The sequence below is a fragment of the Sebastes umbrosus genome, chromosome 9, assembly GCF_015220745.1.
Source record: "Sebastes umbrosus isolate fSebUmb1 chromosome 9, fSebUmb1.pri, whole genome shotgun sequence".
In the NCBI taxonomy this organism is placed as follows: domain Eukaryota; kingdom Metazoa; phylum Chordata; class Actinopteri; order Perciformes; family Sebastidae; genus Sebastes; species Sebastes umbrosus.
Window position 1 is genome coordinate 18102742 of NC_051277.1, and position 19503 is coordinate 18122244.

A 19503-nucleotide genomic window follows, 5' to 3' on the forward strand; every position below is an offset into this window, starting at 1 on the left:
AATAACAATTCAGTTAATCTATATCTATGTATTTTTTTAACATTTTGTTTTTCAAAGCTATGTTTAAGTCAAGCCTGATGTTGCCTTACACATAAAAGAATGATCCCAATCATTTCAACAGTGAGGCATACAGCTTATTAATTAAACACTGGTATCGGATCGGTACTCGGTATCGATACCCAAAGCCCAGGTATCGCTATCGGGACTGAAAAAGTCGGAACGTTGCATCCCTACACATTATTTTACGGGGTCACAAGAAAAAAAAGGTTTTGATTCAACTCTATTCCAATTTTCAACTTTTGAATTGTGTTGAATAATGTTGTAAAATATGTGTTATTTTGTCCTCCCTAAATACAAACATGGGCAGGGTTAATAGATTGTATTATAATGTACAGGTGTTCCCATTATTTTGTCCAAACCCTTTTCAGTTGTTTACAATGTGGAGGTCAGGACCCACATAAGGGGTCACAAGATGATTGCTTGGGTTTAAAATACAAAAAAATGAGTTACGTTTATTTGTCAGAATGTCTCTAATGTTTGCTTTTTTCTTGTGAAACAGAGTACAGCTTTACCTCTAAAATGTATTTACATGAAACAGTCACTAAGAAGGAAGAACCGCTACCCTGCGATTTGATGCTTCGTATTAAGCGGTCATGAACACAAAAGGTTGGAAACCACCGGCTTAGAGGATACCAACTGTAGTGGTGATCACGTTAATCACCAAGAGAGTCCTGTGAGAAAACATTTTAGCATTATAAAGGATGCTCTATTCAAGACACATTCTAGGACCAAATGATTTATTTTATAAAGTGGTTGAAACAACAGTTTTGGGCATTTAACAAGAGATGAAAGGCATGTTTTTAGCCACAATTTTAGAACGTGAGAAATCTGAAAATGACACAAAAAACAATCTAAAAATGAATTAGCAGTTAAATTGTATTTTCCCACCAAAATGACACATTAAAGGCTGTGTTTTGTGTGGAGCAAATTCTGTATTAACATATTGTACATGTGTGCCATTTCTCTCGTCCCCTTGTCTTTGTCACAGAAACAACTAGTTAGAAACATATCAAGTCTAAAAATATGGTACAAAAGGTACACACGCACACGCACACACATACTTACACACACACACACACACACACACACACACACACAGCTATACTTGTATGAAACTGAAGTACAGTGAAAGCAACTTTGCAGTCCACTCTTGGAGCAATGTAACACGGTATTCCGTCTATTTTACAGTCTCTATTTATCCGTTGTCACCTGCTCTACATAGTTCCCTTTAGAGCTGGAACCGCCAGCACAGATGTCCCAATCTATCAATGTTTTTATGCAGGACGCTGTGAATCGGTGCCACGTATCTCGCCACGTCACCGTCCCGTGAGAAATCCCTGCAGAACAGCCCCTTCTCTGAGCTGAAGACAAACTTCTGGGGCATGGGCCCGTTGCCTCTCACGTACTCCCACACAGCCAGGAGCAGCAGCCGCACCTCGAAGGGAGTGAGGTGGGGGAAGGCTTCGTGGACGTTGGCCAGGACAGGAGGCAGGAGCTGGCCCTCTCCCATGCAGGACACCAGGGTGCAGGAGGCCTGGAGGTGCCACGGGGAGTCTGTGGACAACGCCTCGCGGGACGACTCCCAGTGGGCCAGCAGAGTGGCCAGAAGGCCCCTGAGGACAGCTGAGCAGTAGCAGAGAGCCGGGCGTCCGGCTGCCACCACCTGAAGCAGGGGGAAGAGCACCGGGTGGGCCTCGAAGCAACGCCGGATGTGGATGTCTCGCTCCACCGTGGTGCGGGCGTGCTCTTCTGGCGGCCAGGACAGCTCACCGTTGGCCACATCGGGACAGACGTTTTCCACCATTGTAACTGCAATAACCTTGGCTGCCTCGGCGTTGATGGGCAGCGGCTCGTCGGGGTCAGACGGTGGTCGTGAGCCGTTGATGGAGCCGTTGAGACCAGAGGAGCTGCAACACTGGACTACAACGGTCAGCAGAGTCTGGACGTTCTACAGAGAGAAGAAAATGGTTGCGACACATTGTCAGTCTGCTGCAGCACACAAAATACACATAAGTACAGTATCTAATTATTTTCAGGTGTAGTTGAGATAACAGTCACATACAGGATGCAATTCTATATATTTCTGCATCTTTGCAGTATGTGAAATATTCAGAATTTGCTTGGGTGGGTCACCCACAAAGATCTATCTCCATCCAATATGTTATTGTTATTAATTTCCTGTCAAATATTTATGTGAAAATGTAGTTTCAAGTTCAAAATGATTGATAAGACTGCTGAAATGTGCATTCATGACCTACTTCAATGGGAAAATCTCTGTTATCTAATCCACATTTTGCTTGAAACTGTGTTAAACTATAGTTCTCAAATTGTCGAACTCACCTGCATGACCCCCGACGGATCAGGCAGCTGTATCTCAGTGCGGACCTTCAGCCCCTTGCCAATCACCCCGGCATGAAACACAGACCACACGCTGCCAGAAAAGTTGACGGTGGTACCGAACCGACAGTTGATATCCAGCAAAGATGCTCCGATGTCAGGAGACAAAGCTGGGGAAGGCAAAGGGGCACCAGACATGTCTGCGATCTGCCCTCCAAACAGGCCGGCGTTGCCTCTATGCAGCGCTCCCTCGACCAGCTGCTGAAGTACCGCTTTGAGTGTGAGCGGTGAATACGCTGCGAGACGGGACAGGAGCAGGACCGAACAGTTCACCGCCTCGGCCGCCTGTCCACCGTCTCTCCCCACCTTCCCTCCTTCTCCTCTCCTCCGCAGCGCCAGGAAGAAATGAGTGACGGCTGCACGGGAGAGCAGGAGCAGGTGTGCTGGGGAGGAGGCGCGAGGGAGTGGGCTACAGGACAGGAGGCGCACTGTAGCGTGAGATACAGGCGAGTCACCGTGGAGAAGGAGCGGGCCAAAATCATGGAGGTGTCCTGAGACTGCCGAGCCCACCTGGATGGCCATGGAGGACTGAACGCCGGCTGCTCCTCTTCTCTCCTCATCCTGACTCTGGATGGCTGCGGCAAGGTTAAGCAGCAGCTGCCTCAGCTGCCGAGGCCCCAGAGTGTGCGTGTGGATCTGGGCCACACAGCGAGTCACAGCGGCGGGAATGAGTCCCACCATGCAAGAGGAGAGTGTGGTGTGGAGCTGCCAGGCCAGAGCCAGCTCCTCCGGGTTGTGGGCCTGGGTGAGTAGCTGGCAGAAGGCCTCAGTGGCCACGCTAGGACCTCCATACACCGACAGCAGACACAGCAACTGGTGCAGCCAGAGGTGACGCTTCCTTTCCAGTCGCAGTGTCTCGGCACAGAGCTCTCCTACGTGAGACTGCAGCTCCTCCAGGAAGGGGATGACCCTCTGGGGCTGAGAGGAAGCGGGGCGATGGGGGTTGACTTCAGCTCCATCCGAGAGGTTGAAGACCAGTTTGTGGAGATGCAGAAGCAGCATCTGGAGGAGGCGATCGCAGCCTTCTCTGACACCTTCGTGAGGGGAGGGTGTAGGGCCGGAGATGATGACCGAGGCCGGGGTCGCCGTGTCTGCCAGAAAACGGAGGACCCGGGACCCCCCTGAGGGGCTCTGGCTGATAAGGTGGACAGCCAGGCCCAGCATGTTATCTAGTTCCTCTCTGGGGATGCCCTGCAGCAAGGCCTGCAGCTGGAGAAGGACAGGAGGGCGTAGCAGCTCCACCAGCTCCGCAGACACCGCACCAAAGAGGTTGGGGGACATTGCAGCCAGCTGCAGCAGAAACGGTACTGCAGCACGACGGAGTTGAGGGGAACTCTCCCAAGATGTTGAGGATGGAGTGGGAGACATGGGGCTTGACGGACTCAGGCTTTCCTGAAACATCCTGAGCAGCTCCTTCCTGATGCTGTCTGAGTGATGCACTGCGAGATGTCCGAGGATTCCCACCACTGAGCCAATCTTTGGCACTCTGCTGCCTTTATCCTGCCCCATCACCATCAGCCCCTGGTCCTTAGCGCCATGAGAGCAGAAGTCTTTGAGTCCACATGCCAACACTCGGCTGATGATGGTACCCGGGAAGGCGGAGCCGATGTGAGCCACCACCCAGTCAAAATGCGGAGAGTGCTGAACCGAGGTATCCAACAGCGCATCCACGCACGCGTCGGGGCACCACGCCAGCATGGCGGCCAAACACTGGGAGTAGGCCTCCATAAGAGAGCGGGTGGCAGCACAGGACATCCAGAGCTGGAGCAGCTCGTTGAGGCTGGAGGAGTGGGGGGCCACCCGGCGGCCGGCGTGCTTGCTGCTCAGCTGGCCCAACAAGTCCACAGCCCAGGTAGACACTAGAGGGGCCCAGGCCCGGGGGTTGAGACGGATGAACTCTGACAGCACGCCGTGAACCTCCTACAGACAAACAGAAATAAATTAAGATGATGATTATTATATTTTTATGAATGCAGGAAAACATTTAAGCTAACGAGAGATTAGGCGGGGTCTGGATCTCTTACTCTAGTGTGCCTATAAAACCAATTTAATGTTCTAATCTTTATAAATCTTTCAATATTTTCAAGATATGGTACAAGTTTTATAAGAAGTTCCATGTGTGTCCTCGTGTCATCGCACCTGTATGATGTCCTCCAGGTTGGAGCTGACCCCGGAGCTGGCATCATTCTCCGTCTCCAGGTTGTGCAGGAAGGCGGAGACGTGCTCATTGTACACGCCCCTCAGGTGCTCCAGCACCGCCCCTCGACAGGCCGGGACCGAGCGCAGCAAGCGCACAGCACAGCGGGCGTGTTCCCGGACACTGAGCTTCCGGCCCTGAACCGTGTCAACGCCACTGATGAAGGACTTGATCTCCTGGGAGAGTTCCTGGGCGCTAGAGGGGAAGAGTGGACACGATGAAATGATGGGCAGAGTGGGAAGTTTAGCATCGACAAGCAGAAAATGACGAGGTAAAAGAGGTGTGTGTCTAGTGTCTGTCTATGTGTGTGAGAAGGGAAGGTTCTTTCAGACATAAAGATCTATGTATACATCACTAATAAGAAAGAGAACAACATATTTTAGGGCTGCGACTAACAATACTTTTCATTATCGATTACCATTTTGATTGACTAATCAAAAGTCAATCAAAATGAAGAAAATATTGATACACATGAGTATCGCAATATTATGTGTTGCGATACCGTATCGATTCTCCGAAACACCTTATCAATTTTAAATTAACCTCTTAAAAATTGGGCAGCTATTTGATCTTTCAGGGGGATGTAGCTCAGTTTTATAGCTAGTGAACGTAGAGCTAGTGAGTGAAGATGGTATCATATGAAATAAGAAAACCTAAAGAATTCATTGGTACCAACCATGTCTTACCAGCTTATCGCGAAGGAGGCTAAAAAACGCTCAAAAGTTACACTTGGTGAGGAAAAACTGGCATGGCCATTTTCAAAGGGGTCCCTTGACCTCAAACCTCAAGATATGTGAATGAAAATGGGTTCTATGGGTACCCACGAGTCTCCCCTTTACAGACATGCCCACTTTATGATAATCACATGCAGTTTTGGGGGCAACACAATGCAGTTTTTTGCATGCAGTGCGAATGTATTATTTTTGCCTATTCTATATTGGTGTATTTCTGGTGTGTTCTTTACACTATGACAGTTTTTCTAAAATAAGATCGCAATATATCGCCTTACTTACAGTATCGCAATATATTGAATTTCCTGTGTCATGATACGTATCGTATCGCAGTATTCTTGCCAATGCACAGCCCTATGCATGTCACTTGTTGTGGTGGACATTTTTCACTATTTTCTGACATCTGATACACTAAATGACTAATTAATGACAAGAATAATCAACAGAAAAGGGCAGTAACTTAAAATAATTGTTCTCAATGTATCGATCAATCGCTTAGTTTAAAGAAATCTATTTAAGGTGTTTTTTGTGTTTAGTTTACTATCATATAAGACAAAGAAACCAAGCAAATCCTCATTATTAAGAAGATGTAACTTGATAAAAAAAATTGATGAAAAAAACATTAAAAATATTAAAAAAAAGTTAGATTAATTTTCTATCAATCAACTGATAGATCAATCAAAATAAGGAAATAATAAATAAAGGAAATAATCCTTAGTTGCATTGCAGCCCTAAAATATATTCCATTTAAATCTTGTACAAAATAAAAATCCCCAACATTTGCTGGATCTACAAATACTAGCTTTTTTCCAACTGATATCATTTTAAAGTATTTATGGTGTTGGTCAGAACAAACAACCACAGTAAAATAATACAGCTTGTCATGTGTATATATGTCTTTTATAACTTTAACTGAAAAGTACTCAATGTAGCCTCTCTGGTTAACTCAGTGACTTTCAACATGAGCTATAGAATAGAATAGGAACATATAAAGGACAGTTAACTCTAATACAACATGTGTTAAAGTGTCTTTAGAGTCTGGTTGTAGTAGTTCAGTCAGCTTCCTCTCCTCCTCCACTACTCACCTCAGAGCATTGGTCTGCGCTGTGTGAGTGTGTGAGCTCTGCATCGCTTTCAGCGGACTCCCGTCCAACACCACAGACATCGTTTGGTCTTTTAACATTCAAGCGTCAACATCAAATCCTCCTCTCGGCTGCGGGGCTTCGATGTGACTGGTTGAGACCGCTTTTTGTTGTTGTTTTCTCTGTCTGTCCAGTTTCAGGACAGAAATACACCGAAAGGGCGCTCCAGAGCCGGATGTTGGGACTTCTTCGTCGGTAGAAAAAGAGGACGACTGACACTGACAGCTGACGTCACTGGCGACACCTAGTGGTGCTGAGTGGAAATGCTGTATTTATTTATTTATTTATTCAGCTGAGGGTTGTGTGATACAGTGTCAAACTAATACATCACAATACGATTAATATAAGAAAAAAACTTTTTTGGTATAAAAAGGTAAAAAAATAAAAAATAAATAAAAATAATTAGAAATCAGAAACAAGTTTATTTTCAAGTATGTTTTCATATACAAGCAATTTACACTGTTTAAAATGATTAAATGTGCAAAAATTGTTGACCAAAGAATGAGCATGAGTGTTCACAGTATAAAGAAAAAAAAAGATGAAAGCTGATGGCTGAGTATGTATGTATTCTTTTAAAGGTGCCATATTGTAAAAAGTAAGATTTTCATGTCTTTTATATTATAAAGCAGATTTAAGTGCTTTATAAATACTGTGAAAGTATCGAAGCACTCAATATACAGAGAAATACACACAGGCCTTATTCAGAAATTGTGCATTTGAAACAAGCCGTTAGGATTTCTGTCCATTTGTGATGTCACAAATATACAATATTTAGACCATTACATGGTTTTAAATGTAAACATTCTAAATGTGTTGCAATTCCGTTGCAATTCCGTTGAAATGCACTAAAACGGAGCATTTCAGACAGAGGGTAAATACAGGTATATTCAAGCAGACAGTATGAGGAAAATAAAGTTTTTTTAACATTACAGCATGTAAACATGTTCTAGTAGAAACACATAATACAAGTATGAACCTGAAAATTAGCATGATATGGGACCTTTAAATGATGCATTCATAAACTCAATCTAATACTAACAAAATTTATAAATTCTAATTTGACGATTAATAATTCTGTTTCCTTATTCTGTCTGTAAAAGTTTAATTATTTATTTTATTAAAATATATTTTAATAAATTGATAATACACACACAAACACACACAATTATTCATATACATTTAGTTCTATGAAAAGTTAAAAAAAAGACATGCATGACAAGTTGTTAGAGCCCAAAATGTTGTTCTACTGTGGTTGTTTGTCCTGACCAACACACAAACATATTTTTCTTTTATTATTATTATTATTATTATTATTATTATTATTATTATTATTATTATTATTATTATTATTATCATCATTATTATTATCATCTATTTATTTTGACTAACAGTGTTATTACTATTAGATGAAGCCAGCAACGTGAACGTTGACGTTTTGACGTTTGATTGATGCTTTTATTCTGAAGGTCAGGAGCTCACCAGATAAACAGAGCAGAGATCAGCTGATCGCTCTCTGCTTAGTTTTGACATCTGACTCTTTGACGTCTCTCTGGTTTCGTTTCCGATACTTAAACGAGCTGTGGACATTATATTTAAAGGTAAGAGCACGGACTGTTAAAGCCATGGCAGTGGGCCGTGTTTCCGTGATGCTAACGTGTTTTATAGCTAATATATGATGTAACGTTGGCAACAAACGTTCGGATGATGTCAACACAGTGAAGCTAATCAATAGCTTCCGGCTACCTTCATGTTGCGTCGCTTGCTAAAGCTTATATTACTAAAACTTAACCGAATCACCCACTTTATCTACATTAACAGCATGTTGACAATTAAAATTATTTAAAGCTCTTTATTAAAGCACAATCAAAATCTCTTAGGTGCTGGTTAACAATTATCTTGATAAAAATACGAACCAATAGACACACTAACGTTACCATCTCGTTCCCAATATGCTTCTTTGGCATTTTGACAACGAGTTACACCTATTGCAGTACAACGTGTAATACAACAGATCCTACCTTATGAAGGTTATAATATAACTGTACAGAGGTGTTGATGGAACTTTACAGTCATTTTGGAGGTTTGTGGTGCAGTTGAATTAAATAGCTGGTAATAATAATAATAATAATAATGATAATGATAATGACAATAATAATAATAATAATGATAATAATAATAATAATAATAATAATAATAATAATAATAATAATAACAATAATGGTAATGATAATAATAATAACAATAATAATAATAATAATGATAATGGCAATAATAATGATAATAATAATAATAACTATTATAATAATAATAATAATAATAATATCAATAATAATAATGATAATAATAATAATAATAACAACAATAATGATAATAATAATAATAATAATAATAATAATAATAATAATAACAACAATAATAATAAAGTGTAAGAAAATATAAAAATTCTCAAAAACCCTGCATCCATTTTTAATTAATAGTTTACATGCAATGATTAAGTCAGTCAATACTTTATTTCACTTGTGTGCCCTCTCAGAGTAGTGCTATGATGTTGGATGTCACAGGGACTGTGATAAATGCAAATGCAGATCCCACTGTTCTGATTGCATAAAAAAAGTAAACAAAATTTACTCAGATTTTATGCATATGGTGGTGTTTCTTTATACTATTGACAGTTTTCCTAAAATTAGATTTTAAAAATTGCAATATATCAACTTGCTTACTGTATCACAATATATTGCAATATATTGAATTGTAACCGCTGTATCATGATACATATTGTTTCGCCAGATTCTTGCCAATATACAGCCCTAATAATAATGTAATTTACACGCAGCAAGCTAAAACCAATGCAGTCTAATACAACAGTCCTGCATCAAATCCTACCTCCATGAAGGTTATAATGTTCAGTGTATAATACACTGACAGGTGTTTCTATTAATTTGTCCACCCCATTTATATCAGTGATGGTAGGATAAATAACAGAAACTTCTTTCAGTATAATACTACAGTGCAATTTAACAGCACCACAAACTACAGCCTCCAAAATGATCATGAAGTTGAATCATCTCCTCTCTAATGTTATATTATAATACTATAATCTTCATGAAGGTAGGATTTATTACAGGACTTTAGTATGAGACTGCATTAGTTTAGCTAGGTGTACCTAATAAACTGGCATATAGATATACTATATATACAGATGAGCTGTAATGACATGTGACACATCATCTGGGTATAATTGATAATCCACTTGTGATTATTATTAATACAAGGAGTGATCACACAATACCCATGGGAATGACCATAAATATTATATTATTAGTACAGCATTAAATGTAAATATATTCTTAAGAAGTGCTGGGTTAGACTTTGATTTTTAGTGAAATGTTGGAGAATTTAATCTTTTTGGGAATCAGTTATTTAAATAAAACTATCTGAAAAATGTGGGGGGCCAAACTAGAGCAGCCACTGATTTAATTATTAACAAATTATATTTTATAAACTGATCATATGTTGTTGTTTTTATGTAACTACTAACTATATCTGTCAAATAATTGCAGTGCAGTAAAATGTACAATATTTCACTTTGAAATGTAGTCAAGTATAAAGTATTAAGTAGCATAAAATAGAAATACTCAAGTAAAGAACACATACCTCAAAACTGTACTTAAGTGCAGTCCTTGAGTAAAAGTACTTAGTTACTTTACACCACTGATAACATGATTTGTTCCTGCAGGAGCTGAAAGTCACCTGGAAAGTCAAACCAGTCGAAACCAGCCGAAAGAAGCACTGACATGGCCCCGACACTGGTTAGAAAATGGTCACCTAATCACAATATAGAAAATTAGACTATTTTTGGTTGTTTATTTTTTTGCTGTTCTTGTGTTCTATTATAGCAATTATATGTCATTATGCAACTTGTAGTGTGTGTCCCTTAGTATTATTAAATGTAACATTTCATTGAATGCTTTCAAGTCAAGTCAGTTTTATTTCAAGTAGATTATTTAACAAAGATTATTTACAGTATTATTATTATTATTACAGTATTATTTACAGTATATAGTCCAACACCAGTTGGACTATATACTGTAAATAATCTTTGTTTAGCCCAGAGAGTCTGGTCACTGTCTGCAGTCTGTTGCCAAACAGTCTGTTACAAAGTCAAACATATTTTCTGTCTGATCTAATCCAAGTATGATGAGAAGCCAGAGCTCGGGGACTTGATTGAGATCTTCCGTGGCTCCTATCAGCACTGGGCTGTGTATGTTGGCGATGGCTTCATTGTCCACTTGGCACCACCCTGTGAGTCACACACACACACACTCACACACACACACATACACACAAACATTCACACACACACACACACACAAAGACACAAACACACTGTCTAGACCAGTGGTTCCCAAACTTTTTCACGGCAGGGACCCCTAAACTGACACAAATTAGACCCCTATTTGATAGATTTAGTCCCGGGGTCCCCCATCTAATAGGATTTTTTCTTTTAGATGTTTGATTACAGAAAGTGTATTAAACCAATGACCAAAATAGTCATTCATTCTGTCATTGTGTTACTTATGGATGGACTTGTAGTGAACGAACTCCACTTCGAAAACCACTGCTCGAGACTGCTACTCCGACATACTAACCCGTCTCAGTCTGGAACATAAAACAGCCCAGATTCACTGTCACATGAAGTTTTTGAGACCAGAATTTCAGATTAGATTATTGATTTGTTTGAACTGATTCATAATTCATAAACCATAAAATATGCTGCACAAACCCACACAAGTAACGTCTGTTTCTCCCTAGCTGAGGTCCCGGGTGCCGGCGCCAACAGTATGATGTCTGTTCTGACGGAGAAGGCCATGGTGAAGAAAGAGGAGCTGTGGGACGCGGTGGGAACCGACCGGTGGGAAATCAACAACGGCCTGGACAAGGAGTACGAGCCCCGCTCAGTTCGAGTCATTGTGAGGGAGGCCTGTGCCATGGTGGGCGAGGAGCTGCCGTACTGCGTCTTCAGGGGGAACTGTGAGCACTTTGCAAACGAGCTGCGCTACGGAAAAGCTGAGTCCCGGCAGGTCGGTGGATAAATACCTATGTTAGACAAAACATAAATACATTAAAGGAGTTCAAATGTTTGTGTTAGTGAGATTAAAACACATCAAATCATAAAGATATTTCACCAAAAAAATAAGTAGGGATGCACCGATCCAACTTTTTCAGTCCTGATACTGATAGCGATACCTGGGCTATGAATTTTAGTCCGATACTGAGTACCGATCCGATACCAGTGTCTAAACAATAAGCTGTATACCTCACTGTGTGGAAGTGAGTGGGATCATTAATTTATGTGTAAAGCAACATCAGATTTGACTTAAACATTACTTTCCTAACTTTGTTAAACTAAATGTAACAAAATAAATACATAGATATAAATTTACTAAATTGTTATTTATTATTAAAATAATAAATCACCAGAAACACCAGAAACTTGGTAAAAAAAAAAATCTAAATTAAAAGGAATTATTTCATTAATTAGAATTCAAGTGTAAACCTCTTTAATGCAGCAACAAAACAGCCAAAACTAAAACAGGAAATAAAATTCCAGTATATAATGTATGTAGTAGTAGTGTATAGAATAGATCAGCCCCATTGTCACCGATATCAGATCCAGCTATTTGAGTCAGTATCAGCCCGATATCCAATCCGGTATCGGTATCGGTGCATCCCTAAAAATAAGACAATAGAAAATGTACTCATATGAACAAGCAATTTATATTTTTTCAGAAAGCAGGCATGGTAAAAAGTTATTATTAGTAAGTCAGTTATAATGGATTTCTATATAGAGTGAAAACCATGAAAACCTCTCAAACCTCTTTGACAGCAGAATCTACATTTCTGCTGTCCATTACATTATAATAGAGAAAGGAATATATGCTGGAATAATGTCCTGATATGTGAGTGATACATTTTCCGGAGTTGTGGAAAGTTTTAATGGAGTTTTGAAAGTGAAACAAACTAAAAGGTGTCTGTTTGTTTCCCTCTGCAGGTGCGCAAGGCCGGAGAAACTGTCATGGTGGCCGGTGCGGCAGTGGCGGTGGGTCTGGGTATCTTTGCTCTGGTGGGAGCTCTGTTTGGAGGCGGCAAAAAAGAAAACAAGAACACAGAGTGATTGATGTCCTGACTCAACCCGCCTGTTCAGGGACTTGATGAACGGATCACCAGTGAGGCCTAACTGGTAGACTCATCACGATCACTCACAGAACACCAATAAACATCTGTGATTAAGACAGAAATTTGGTTGATTTCTCTCATGTCTACTCAAATTTACCTCCATGTGTCCCTCATGCCTTTCTTCTGTTTGAATAACAAAGCTGGTTGGTTCAGGATCGGGGCCCTGTGTTTTTCAGACTTTTCAACAGAAAGCACAAACAAGTAGAACAAACACTATTTCCCCTAATTAAGCTGCCAGGATGAAATTTGTTTAAATGTTTTAATATGAACTGATTTTGAAGATGTATGTAGATAGTTTTTGGATTGTGTAGGATGTGAGAGGTTGGAGGGGTCTTTTCTATTGAGAAAAACTAAAATGTTTTGCTAGTAGTTGTTTATGAAGAAATAATATTAGCTACTTGAGTCAGACCTTTGGAATAAAATCTGAATAATCTAATATGATGATATTGTGGCTAAATCTCACAGAACAGCCACATAATGTAAAATGTACTACAGCCTAGTGTTTATTGTAAAAGTACCTTGATGAACTGTGGGTCCTGGGCTGGAAGGACACATGTGGACTGTCATCTCTAATGAATTGCAATTTATCTTCCTGACATTTAACTGTTTGTAATTACTTTGAATAAATAATAATTTGTGTGATTCTGGATGGTGTCATTAGTGTCCCCTCACACCGGGTCGTAGTTCTGGAAACCATGTTGGCCCTGTCCGTTTTGGTTTTAGCTGCTCGCTTATTTCCCTCTGTCACTTTTTTCATTTGAATCTTTAAGCATTTTAATTAGAAGGAGCATATTAGTATTAGTGATGTAGAGATAAGCTACCTAATTTTATCCCTGAATACTCTGAAATCTTTCTGTTTTCATTTACAATATTTTTAAATTACATCTGTGTCACCTGTCCATCCCAGACCCTCTGCCGATTTTAGTGATTTTACAGAATCATTTGTTTCTTACTGTGACAGTTCCAACCCTGTTGTATTGGGGAAAAAAACAATAGACTGTTTCACTATGAAGTTTATTTATAACCAAAGCAAAAGCAAGAAGCAGCACGACAGCATATCAAGTAAAAACTTAGAAAAATCACAGTAGTCACAAAAAACACACAAAATATAGAAAATCTAAATGATTAAATGCAGATTACATGTGAATAAACTCATCAAACAATGATTAAATGTAATGTTGAATACTCGATTCTAATTGGTCAATCACATAAATGTTGTAAAACCACACAAAAAAAACTTAAAAGTACATCAAATCAAATGTTAATGTTTGGTAGAAAGATGTTTAACTGTTTAACACAATAATTCCATGATTAGTTGTTAAATGATTAAAATCATCACTGAATTTGTGAAGGAAAAACTTTGCAGTAATAATTAAGTGAATGCAGTTTCTAGGCAAGTCGTGGAAAATCAAAAATCTGCTCCAATCATTATTTATGATATATACGTTATTTCCAAGATTCTGTCAGTTTGTCTTGCTACTCTATAGATCACCTTTATGCTGGTTCCTGCTGTTGTCTATTTCCTTTCTTCTCCTCAAAATAGAGATTTATTTCTCACCACCTAGCCTGTAGCCAATTAGAGTTTATCTTTGATCATGTTTTGAGTTCTGTGCTATGAACTTCTCTCTTAATGGCTCCAAATATGTTAATGCCAATGAACCATTACCAGCAAATGCATCTGTGAATGGTCATGTGTTTCTCTATATTTGGTTAAATACTTTGGCTAGCTGTCTACAGGTAGTCTTGAGATTTCATTGTACCCTGCCCGGATTCAAGACACCCTGTGCCAGATGCAGCAAAGCAGCCCCAGAACATAACCGAGCCTCCTCCATGTTTCACATTAGGTACAGTGTTCTTTTCTTTGTATGCGTCATTTTTGCATCTGTGAACATAGAGCTGATGGGACTTGCCAAAAAGCTCCAGTTTTGTCTCATCTGTCATAAGGACATTCTCCCAGAAGCTTTGTGGCTTGTCAATATGCATTTTGGCAAATTCCAGTCTCGCTTTTTTACGATTTGCGTCCTCCTTGGTCGTCTTCCATTAAGTCCACTTTGGCTCAAACAGTGACGGATGGTGCGATCTGACACTGATGTACCTTGACCTTGGAGTTCACCACTAATCTCTTTGGAAGTTGTTCTGGGCTCTTTGCTTACCATTCGTAATATCCGTCTCTTCAATTTGTCATAAATTTTCCTCTTGCGGCCACGTCCAGGGAGGTTGGCTACAGTCCCATGGACCTTAAACTTCTGAACAATATGTGCAACTGTAGTCACAGGAACATCAAGCTGCTTGGAGATGGTCTTATAGCCTTTACCTTTAACATGCGCGTCTATAATTTTCTTTCTAATCTCCTGAGACAACTCTCTCCTTAGCTTTCTGTGGTCCATGTTCAGTGTGGTACACACCATGATACCAAACAGCACAGTGACTACTTTTCACCCTTTAAATAGGCAGACTGACTGAATGTCCCTATGGTCAAATTATTTTCAATCTTTTCTAGGGGTACCATCATTTTTGTCTAGGCCAGTTTCATTAGTTTGTTTTTTAAAATGATTCTGTTGAATCACAATTCAAAAGCAATGTCTGATTTTCATTAGTTCATTTTCAGTAAATTTTTATTTATTATTACTTTTGTCAGTTTCAAGTTATTTCAGTGACCATTGTGGGTTTTTCTTTCTTTAACTGAAGGGTACCAACAATTTTGTCCACGTCTGTAGGTAGGCTTTTAATGCACGAAGAGTACGGAAACATTCCTGTTAAAAAGCAGAACCTCAGAGGAGCAGAGTGGTGATTATAACACGACACTGTTGTACTGATGGAATTTGTGTTGCGGAAATGTACATTGCACTAAATTTACTGTGTGAGCTGTCGTAGTAGGCTAAAGGTTTCTGCCCCTTCAACAACATTTTTTACCCAACCTTTATTAGCGACCAGACTTTGTTTGCCATTATTTGAATACCAGCTGTTAAATGAGAATTTACGGTATTCTGACTTGTGTTGTTTTAGTAAATTGGCCAGATTAGACTATTCAAAATCATTAAAGGAAAAACTAAATGGCTGCACAGCTGGCAGCCATTGTTTTATATATGGCTGTGCTGATGTTGGCAAGAGAGAAAGACGGGTTACCACTGGATTCAGCTAAGACAGTCTTCATTGCTGTTGTCGGCACCTTCTCATGCTTTGCCTTCTTCAGAGGTGCAGAGGTTTGAGAATGGCTGATTCTAGTGGCATTCTTTTGAAAAAAATTAAATAGAAAAAATAAGCCTTATTCTTGCAAATACACTTTTTGCGCATAATGCTTAGATATTTATCACTTTCTTCTCAAATTGTGTTTTTATTGGCAGTGAGAGCTCAACACAATGCAAATTAAGAATACACAAGCAAAGAAAAAAAGCACTGTAATGTAACCAAGTGGAAATTGTCTGACCACGGCCACAGTCCTGCTAGTGCCACAATAAAAAAAGAGAACACCTTATTTTGTGACAATCACAGAGTGTTGTAATAACATACTGTTAAAAAAGAGATGATGCTATACTGCATTGATGTCATTAAGTTCATGTGATTTTGTGATAGATGACTAATTAGCAGAAGTCAAATATCTCCACAAACAAGTGCTTGTACCAAGGCTACATATCACTCAAACCAAACTTCCTCATTTGCTTCAGATAAACTTTTGAATACATCTTTGCACAAAGTAAGGTCTGTGGATTTTGTCCCCTATCACTTACATTGAAAACACATTTGAAAGGTATCTTTCAATTGCTAGTATAAACAGGAGGAATGATTACAGAAAGCAAAACCTGCTCCAATGTTCACATGAGCATCTGACTATTGTTTTAAAAAAGACTTGAAAACTGGTGAACCTATCCTTTAAGAAACCCTACCTATGATGGTGGTTCCTGGATTGTTGCTCTGTGAACGGTGCCAATGGGTTGGGGTGCAGCCCTCGGTGTTCTCTGCAAACAGTTATTGGTTTAAGGTTAAGTAAAATAGGAGAATTCACATATTGCAGGTAGACATTACTCCTCCATATCTTTACAGAGCAAATAAACTGGGAAAAAAAAGTTTGGGAACTTGTGTTTGGTGGATTATTTCTCTGTTGTTACAATGCTGATTGGCATTGTATTTTACATTGTTGGAAAGCCTGTTGTAGCCAACTTGTAAGGATTATGCATTTGTGGGATGAGCAGCACAGCTGATTATGTGGGTAGCGCCCAAGAAAACCCCTTGGGTTGTTTTATCGCAAGGAGCTGCTCCATTAATGTTTTAATAGAACTGGTTTATTTGTTATTTTGTGTAATATGTGCAGCACCTGCTGATTATGTGGGTAGCGCCCAAGAAAAATTTGCCAAAATGCTCCCCCAATGGTAAACAGTGTATTCTCATAAGGCTACCAGGAAGCCTGCAATGACTGCCCTTCACCGTCAGGCCCGTTTGCGCTGGTATCGACAACACAGACAATGGAACCTGAACATGTGGGGGAATGTCATGTTCAGTGATGAGTCCAGGTTCTGTCTGCCAAAGTTGGATGGCAGGGTGAAAGTATGGAGACGACGCGGAGAACGCTATGCTGATTGCTGCACCGATGGAGTAACAGCTTTTGGTGGGGGCAGTGTCATGGTGTGGGGCGGCTAGCTAGTGGCGATGGACCCACTGGATGAGAGGTATCACTGTCTATAGCCCTACCAGTTTACACGTAGTGCGGCGTATGTTAACTGTCACGTGGGTTTGTTTACATCGGTGAACATGTTCATTTATCCAGACTATAAACGTGTTTTTGCGCTGCTCTCTTGTTAGGCTACATATACAGACAGTTGCAAACATTCACAAGCAAACATTACTTTATTTAGCCTGGTTCTATACTGGCTCTTTGGAGCTGCTATCACATATGACAGCTTTGCCCTCTCTGAGTGTGATGCCGTTTCAATTTGAATCTGCGCTGGATTTTAAAGGGCCAGTTGAACAGTTAGTTCACATTTCAAGCTGGAATTATCATTTTAAAGACTGGTTATTCTACGTTTGTTAGTACTTCAGTGGGTCTTGTCCTGTACCGTTAATTCAACTATTTAGCTATCTGGTATGGCACAAGTGAATCCATTTTTTTTCCCCTCTCTCTTATTTCTGTCTACTTTGAAATCACAATTCCATATGACTGTCTGATTCCTGCTTCTATGGTTTTGGTGAAATTTAGTTATTAATTTTGATTTCTGATTTCTGAAACTCGTGCTAGAGCTTCCCAGCTTCCACAGTTCATTAAGTTGATTGTTTAAGCCAAAATATTGTTTTAGAGGTGCTTGAAATCTACTTTTGTATATGATACCGGAGCAGCAGTTAATTTAGTTTAAAACAGGAAGAGTTGTTGTTGTGCAATGTTTGTTCTGAAGAGCTTGCTGCTTTCTTTTTTAGCAGTTTTCTTGGTTGGGGAGGGGGCTGGGGGGAAGGGATATGTCACTGCCAGTAACACCTTAGTAACTTACACAAACCTATTACTGTACACTAGTCACTCCTGGTCTCCAATGACCTGCTACAGCTGTATCTTAAAGCAACCACTTGAATACTGTGCTCACGTCCTAACCTTTTTAGTCAAGCTGCATGGATAGGCACTTAAAACTACAGAGCTGGAATGTCAAGGGTTTGAACCACCCCATTAAAAGAAATAATGTTTTCTCACAACTCAAACAACTTAAAGCAGAAATAGCCTTCCTGCAAGAAACCCATATTCGCAGTTCAGACAGTGGTCGCCTTCTGTCAGGCTGGATGGGGCAGAAATTTCACTCCGCTTTTCAAACCAAAGCAAGAGGGGTTTCAATCCTTATCAGTCAAAGTATTTCCTTTGAACCACACAATGTGATTGCTGACAAGTTCGGTCGATATGTTATTGTATCTGGGAAATTATATGACACACTGGTAGTGCTTGTGAACGTGTATGCCCCTAACTCAGATGATGTAGGTTTTTTCGAACATTTGTTTTCTCTGCTGCCAGACCTCAACACATACTCTCTCATACTTGGTGGTGATTTCAATTGTTGGCTAGACCCAGTTTTAGACCGATCTTCCACTAACCCCAGCACAATAAGTAAATCAGCCTCTTTCATTCAAGCCTTTCTCTCTGACTACGGTGTCTGTGATGTGTGGCGCTCTCTACATCCAAACGATAGGAAATACTCGTTCTTCTCGCACGTCCATCATACATACTCCAGGATCGATTATTTTTTTTATCGACAACCAACTAGTCCCGTTGGTTCAGTCCTGCGCCTATCAGAGTATTGTCATTTCAGACCACGCTCCTATTGGTTCGACCATGTCCCTCCCTGGCCTCCCACAGAGGAGCAGGCACTGGCGGTTTAACTCAACCCTACTGTCTGACGATAATTTTGTGAAACATATGGAGAAAGAGATAGCCTTTTTTCTTACTACTAATGTATCCCCTGAAACCTCTAGCCTAATTGTATGGGATGCTCTTGAAGCTTATCTTAGGGGGCAGATCATAGCATACACCGCTCAAGTGAAGAGAAAATCCTATAAAGAGCGCTTGGATCTGGCCCACCAAATTGGAGAGATTGACAAACAATATGCTCAAACTCAAAGTCCAGACCTTTATAAAAAACGATTAGAACTCAAAACCAAATTTGACCTGCTTACAACTCCCTCAACTGAACACTTGCTTTTAAAAAACAAGGCCAGGTTTTACATATATGGAGACAAATCTGACAAAATGCTAGCCAACCAACTCAAAGGC

At 40.1% G+C, this 19503-nt stretch overlaps 3 protein-coding genes across 4 annotated transcripts in view; 2 read left to right on the plus strand and 1 right to left on the minus strand.

Moving 5' to 3' along the window:
• Nucleotides 1–780: 780 nt before the first annotated feature.
• On the minus strand, nt 781–6774 carry ints5 (integrator complex subunit 5). The gene is made up of 4 exons (XM_037779765.1): nt 6471–6774; nt 4597–4849; nt 2401–4377; nt 781–2008 (listed from the first exon to the last, which is right to left on the minus strand). The coding sequence occupies exons 1-4, from the start codon at nt 6566–6568 to the stop codon at nt 1289–1291; spliced, it is 3048 nt and encodes a 1015-aa protein (XP_037635693.1). The 5' UTR covers nt 6569–6774; the 3' UTR covers nt 781–1288.
• A 1224-nt stretch (nt 6775–7998) lies between these two features.
• On the plus strand, nt 7999–13406 carry LOC119494141 (phospholipase A and acyltransferase 3-like). Of its 2 annotated transcripts, none has more exons than XM_037779767.1 (5): nt 7999–8125; nt 10264–10336; nt 10721–10829; nt 11340–11608; nt 12580–13406. In XM_037779767.1, the coding sequence occupies exons 2-5, from the start codon at nt 10322–10324 to the stop codon at nt 12700–12702; spliced, it is 516 nt and encodes a 171-aa protein (XP_037635695.1). In that variant the 5' UTR covers nt 7999–8125; nt 10264–10321; the 3' UTR covers nt 12703–13406. The 2 variants fall into 2 exon arrangements, with proteins under 2 accessions (XP_037635695.1, XP_037635696.1); XM_037779768.1 differs by having other exon boundaries at nt 10264–10330; nt 10715–10829.
• The window catches only part of LOC119494142 (phospholipase A and acyltransferase 3-like), a 50063-nt gene continuing 38560 nt past the window's right edge, over nt 8001–19503 (plus strand). The window contains exon 1 of the mRNA XM_037779770.1: nt 8001–8125. The gene's annotated coding sequence lies outside the window, so the exon portion shown is untranslated. The remainder of the gene's footprint in view (nt 8126–19503) is intronic.

Excerpts from the sequence above, each read along its gene's own strand:
- LOC119494141 (XM_037779767.1), top strand. Across the intron at positions 10,830-11,339 it reads TGTCCACTTGGCACCACCCT|CTGAGGTCCCGGGTGCCGGC; the intron begins GTGAGTCACACA and ends GTTTCTCCCTAG. Across the intron at positions 11,609-12,579 it reads GAAAAGCTGAGTCCCGGCAG|GTGCGCAAGGCCGGAGAAAC; the intron begins GTCGGTGGATAA and ends TTCCCTCTGCAG.
- ints5 (XM_037779765.1), bottom strand. The coding sequence starts at position 6,568 with ATGTTAAAAGACCAAACGATGTCTGTGGTGTTGGACGGGAGTCCGCTG. Across the intron at positions 4,850-6,470 it reads GCGCAGACCAATGCTCTGAG|CGCCCAGGAACTCTCCCAGG; the intron begins GTGAGTAGTGGA and ends CTTCCCCTCTAG. Across the intron at positions 2,009-2,400 it reads ATCCGTCGGGGGTCATGCAG|AACGTCCAGACTCTGCTGAC; the intron begins GTGAGTTCGACA and ends TTCTCTCTGTAG.